Source organism: Gavialis gangeticus, unplaced genomic scaffold (assembly GCF_001723915.1).
Source record: "Gavialis gangeticus isolate Ggan-Ray unplaced genomic scaffold, GavGan_comp1, whole genome shotgun sequence".
NCBI lineage: Eukaryota > Metazoa > Chordata > Crocodylia > Gavialidae > Gavialis > Gavialis gangeticus.
The window spans coordinates 67,882,590-67,888,546 of record NW_017729033.1 but is presented as its reverse complement, the minus strand read 5'-3'; the positions used below and the strand labels follow the sequence as shown (position 1 = coordinate 67,888,546).

The 5,957-nt window shown below is 40.6% G+C and overlaps 1 protein-coding gene across 1 annotated transcript in view; it reads right to left on the bottom strand.

The window, feature by feature from the left end:
- ATP10D (ATPase phospholipid transporting 10D (putative)) overlaps positions 1-5,957 on the bottom strand; it is a 63,822-nt gene that overhangs the window by 39,613 nt on the left and 18,252 nt on the right. Inside the window, exon 4 of the mRNA XM_019526407.1 lies at positions 1,906-1,991. Within this exon, the coding sequence (XP_019381952.1) occupies positions 1,906-1,991 (86 nt within the window). The remainder of the gene's footprint in view (positions 1-1,905; positions 1,992-5,957) is intronic.

Here is a 5,957-nt window from a genome sequence, read left to right as displayed (position 1 = left end):
GGGGGGGGGGGGGGGGGGGGGGGGAACGGGACACGACGATTTAATTCAAGCAGCTCCAAGAGCCACTCTAATTACAGCACGTGCAGCATCGCATGTATCAGTGTCCCCGTGCTTCAAAATGGTGGTGGGGGTTGCTTTAACTAAAGCTTATTCAATGAGTTTTTGTTAAAGCGCCCCCACCACCATTGTGAAGCACAAGGACTCTGATACACGAGGTTCGGAGGATGGCTAGTGTGCTAATTAGCACACAGCAGCAGCACAATTACTTGAGTCTGCTCTGGTATGCTGTAATTACAGTACGTCAGAGCAGCCTCTGGGCATGTCTGTGGGCACCAGATGTTCAGAACAACTCAGCACTTGACGTGCTGATCACTTCTGGAAAGCTGTCCTTTCAGGCATTCTTCACAAATGCTGAAATTTCATGTTGAAATATATTATTTCAAGAATATATTTAATATTACTGAAATATTGAAACCAAATAGGGTAAATGTTCAAAATGACATCAGATGCTTCAACCCAGCTCATTTTAGCTCACAAATGAAGGATTTCAGGTCAATCTATGCCACGATAAAAAATGCTCTGAGACTCTATAACTGTGTATAAGAAGGGACAGCCAACCCTGGTAGGGGCTTTCAGCTGTGGGACCTTCTGATGATGAGAATCCCACTGAGAGCTTAAAAGCCCAGAGGAGAGAGCTGAGAGGAGGCAAACTGTGAGGGAACAGTCTGCAAGAAAAAAGGAAGCAGGCTGAAGAGCTTGTTGAATACAGGGGCCAGGCTGTTGTACTAGGGCCAGAGCCAAAGAATTCCTCTCCTAGTGTCTGGGACAGGGAAGAAGGGTTCTGTTTTATTTATTTGTTGCTTGTTTGGAACTTTAAAGACTGTGTTTTATTTCAGAGGACTGGTTGAGGAGCTCCTCTGGGAGCAAAACCCACCTGCAGAAGTCAACAGGCTAGGCAACCCACTTACATCATGTCACCTTCCGAGTCTCTTAAAACATGATTTCACCTTGTATGTAGATATTACTGAATGATACATTAGCTATGCCCCTAAAACATTCTACAGCCCCACCCTTTCCAAGGCAGGCATACACAAAAAGGATATGACTGATGCACCATTAAGACCTGTCAATACTAGACAGTAAAATCTTAAGTGTTTCATAAGCATGCTCCTCTGACAGTTTAACTATAACAGAGATAGGTCTAGAGGAAATCTATGCGCATTTTTAGATTGATCTTTTATAACTTCTTTTCTTCTATTTATAAATTTAACTGTCCATGCTGTGAAAAAGGCTGGTAAGGAGGGCCGCTGTAGGAATGTAGTGTTCTAATATTAAAATGCAAATAGGCTGCATTCTTTTTTTTGTATCTTATATGGTACTTTTTACAAAAAAATCCTTGTGCCCTTTACAAAAGTGATTAACTTGCCCAGGGTAACACAGAAGTCCTCTGGCAGAATCAGGAACAAATCAGATTTCTTTGTTCTCAGTTCTGGGCTTTTCAGCATTACACAATGAAGCTTCCCCAATCAGATAATGATTTTGAACAAATATTAGGGAAAGAGCTATTGTACAGATATCACAGATCTTTAAACAGAGATATAAAAACCATTTTGAAGACATGAGGTGCCAGAATGAATTATGGCATGAATGAAGTTCTTGAAAACCTTATTATAATAAACACTAGCCAAGGAGCTTCCCCATTCAGAAGCTGTTTGTGCAGGAAGCATTCCTAGTGTTCCATGTCTGCTTGGCCACCTCTAGAAAACCTATGATGCAAATGTATTTGGACAAAGGGATGTAAATACAAGTGATCTTTAAGATAAACATAAAAAGCCTTCAAAAAATGAACAATAACAATTTGCCACAATGAACGGTCCAGCTTAAACAGCTCCCACCCCTACTTACACAAAGCCTCGGAATCTACTGAGGTCATTGCTGGGACTTTCGCACTCTATTCTACTTGAAAATTTTTCTGGATCAATTTCAGAGACCTGGAGTCACAGAAAAGAACATAAAACTCAGGTCAGGAGTATAGCAACTTAAAAACAATGAATTCATAGATACAGGCATTGGTGTTTCACAATCCAGCTTCAAACCTTTCAGTTGTCCATACTGGCAAGCACTGAAACCTGGAATAAAAGCAGGCATTTTTCTAAATTAGAATGAGAAGTGAAGGAAAAGACTGCCCATACAAAATAAAGCCGTGGAAAGTTTCAGTTACATTGCTGATCCTTCATGGACATCTTTGAGAAGGGAGGGAGAGAAGGAAGGAAGGATATTAGAAGAGGAATAAGCACTGAGGGAATAAGTGGACTCTTAAAAAGCAAAGGTCTTATTTTCGTATGCATTTCTTTAGTGATGGATGAAAGTGAAATGGAAAATGCTATATAAATAGAATTGTTTTTAAACTAAATGGTTTCTGATATTACATCTAGGATGCAGGCTGAGCTAACAGAAGGAAAATTTAATGATAAAATTTCTAGGTATGATTAGGTTTAATTAGTGCCAGAGTAATGATCTTCACGAAAAACAGAAGTACAAGTAATGAATTAAAAGTAGAACTTTTAAGAATAAAAAAAATAAAAGGGTGTGTTCAGCAAATACCCTAAATGATAAGGAATAAAAGCTGGCAAATACTAAGGAAAAACATATTGGATCTGATTTTCAGAAGTACCAAACACCCATAATTCCACTTGAAGTTAATGGATATGTGAACCCTCAGCACTCCTGAAAATCTGGCCCACTAACAGAACAACTTCTATACAGATTGCCTCTCTCACAAGTTCTCTAAAAAGTCCACTGCTCTTAAAAAAAAAGAGAGGTAATTAGCCTTTTCAAAGAAAGATGCAATTAGCCTTGTTAGTCTGAACTGCCTTCTGCCTTGAAAGAAAGATTTGAATGTCTATACAGGAAGTACAAGTTTACAATTCAAAGTATTCATTAAAAATGCCTTTCATAATGAAAGCTTTCAAACATGTTTGAATTCTCACAATTATTTTTTACCACATCAGAAGGAGGCCAAGCTTGAAGTTAACATATAAATCCATAACGTGTCGAAGTCAGAAATCTCAGCATTACTGTGTTTGCACAAACCTTGGCAGCCTGCTGGGGATTTTTTGACAGATTGTGTGCACTGTATTACTGTCAGAGGTGCCTTCAGACTCCGATATATGCCTCCGGTCATATTACAAACTGAAATAATTACACGCATAGGGCCTGCTTCTCCACAGACCTGCCCCTTGCTTACTTATGCAAAATTAGTGCAAAGTATCCTGTAAAACAGGGATATCAAATATATGGCCCATGACCTGTAGCCAGCCCACAAAGCCCCCGGTGCTGCCCTGTTGACCCACTACCTGTGTCAGACTGGTCCTAGCCACCTGTGCTGCTTGCTGGAACTGGGCTCCAGGCTGCACTGCCCATGGCGATGGGGCCAGTCCCAGTTCTGGGCTGCATAACCCATGGCACCCACTGGGTATAGACAGCATCTTGGTCCCAAGTTGTACTGCCCACGGCACATGGTTGAGCTGGCATCTAGGACAAGTGGGTTCCACATGTGCTGGATCACGCATCTGGATGGAGTTCCATGAACCTCATTCAGCCCATGAACCAGCCCCATGCCACTCATTTGGCCCACAAGACCAGATGGTTTTGACACCCCTGCTGTAAAATGCTATTATGCTGATCCTGCAGTGTTTTATCCATACTTTGTACAAGTATAAGTGATTACATAATGAATGGGGCAGTATATCTACAAACTGGAAATAAAATAACTATATCAATTTTGGTTCAAACCTGTAGTTATTATCAAACTTGTAGTTATTTTGGTGAAAGTCTGAACACTGTTTAAGAGTGCCTTAGTTTGGGTTAACTACAAAAACAAACAGTTACTTACTCTATAGCAACTGTGGATGTTGGAGGACATGCTGTCTGTGAGGATCTCAATGTAGGTGTACATGTGCATCATTCATGTGAGATTAGAGTCTTCTGAATGGCAGTGTCCATCAGAGCTATACATGCCCCTTGTGACTCCATAAGTATAAGGCCTAAAGGTCAGGGAAGCCACAAATCTCCCTTGGTTTCCTTTTAACTTGAAATCCATGTTGCTGAGAACTGCAAGAATCAGGGGTCATGGGATGCACATGGAGTGCAGCACCTAGAAAAACCATATTTATTGTAGGGCAACTAATTTCTCTTTCTACTTGAGTTGGTATCAGTGTAGATCCCACTATGTCCCCTCTGAGTGAGTATGAGTTGTCAGTTCCATTAATCAGAGTGAGCCGGATGTGCTGTTCTCAGCTTGACATCACATCGGGTGACCACGTCAAGGAGTAATGTAAACAAAGTCAGTATGCCATGTAGTCGCTTTACTGGTATCAAATATGGACACATTTCCGAAGCAGGCGAAAGACACTGCATGCAACCAATTTAGTGTACCTTTATATTTTGAGGGAAAAATTTGTTAATAACAGGAGGAGATGCATCAATTTATCCACTTAAGAGTTCCTATGATGGCTCAGCTTGTCTTCTCAGCAAGATATAGCTAAGTGATCAGGGGCCAGACTGAAAAAGGACATGACAGAGGCTAAAGCATTTGGTCTTCCCTACATAATGGAGGAAAACTCTGAGAACGTCCACAATATATAGCAGTCATTCTCAACCTTTTTAGTTTGGAGGCACATTTGGATAAACTCAAGGCACTCCTTGGAAAATGCCAGTTCTTAGTTTTCGTTCTTTTTTTGCCTACATAAAAATAATAGAGCAGTTTTTCTACTGCAAATAACTTAGAAAGGCCAGAACTATAAATTTCTATTTGAAACCTGTGGGTTTATCTTGAATCATGCTTGAAAACCTAACAATGCTAACACCGTGTAGCACTGTGGTAAGAATTGCTGGTATATAGTCTCTCTTTCATTGTACTGAGTGTGGCTTTGTTTGAACTCGGAGACCACCTTAGAGATAAATTTAGGATGCGGTCTCAGACCTCCTTTTCCGTGTAATTATGTGTAGGAAGGCCCAGACACAGGGGTCTGTTGCCAAGTTGAAGGGGCTGAGGCCAAACTGCAGAAGTGTGGGTAAGCAGAAGGCTCCAAAACCTGTTTCTGAGTGACAGTGGAGTGAACATTTGCAGATGTGACAATCAGCTTGATCAGCAAAGTAAAGAATGCAATCAACATATCCAGCTAAAACAAGTGATGAAACCGAGCACAAGGCCTTAAAGGAACATTATAAAGGAAGACCATGCATTAAATAACCCAAATATCCTATATGATAGCTTAGCTTATAGTAGTTGATGTAACCACGTCTTAGCTGCTGTTTTGCCATAATAGAGCTATTTTAGTTAAGATTCTTAAGTTGTAAAAACAAAGCAGCCTTGTTTACAGAAGACGGTAAATTTTGGAGAAGAGAAAAAACAGATGATGGTAAGTAATATTTCATAATGGTGAAGGAAGGAGATAAGGAATCCTTCCTTCCAGAAATGTAATCTTCACAGGCACATCCCAACTAAATTGCAACTAATAGACATCTTTCATGTCCACAAGAAAACTGTCTCAGTCCTATTCCAAAGGTTTCAGTGAAACAAAGAATTTTAAATAAAACCTATCAGAGAACATTAGTAGAATATTAAGATGAACCTCTATAAATTTAAGGTATAGGCTGGAGGGAAATTTCAACCCAGTAAATTCAAGAAGACCTGTTGCCAGTCTGCCTACCACCCTGCTCCCCTGCCTGAGTCTCCCCAGCTGGTATAGGTAAGAAATTATGTTGTGTGTCACAGGTAGCTATCTGGATGGAGATAAGTGTTTGTGTTTTGAGGCACAAGCAATAAAGTCAGGCTGTAGACCTGTTTCTTGCCTCTTTTACCAGTAGCCACCTGCAAACCTACCTGTAATTTAGGTAACAGCTGACCTCCTGCACAGTGGTGATGGCAGACCAGAAAGACCATCATAAGGGGA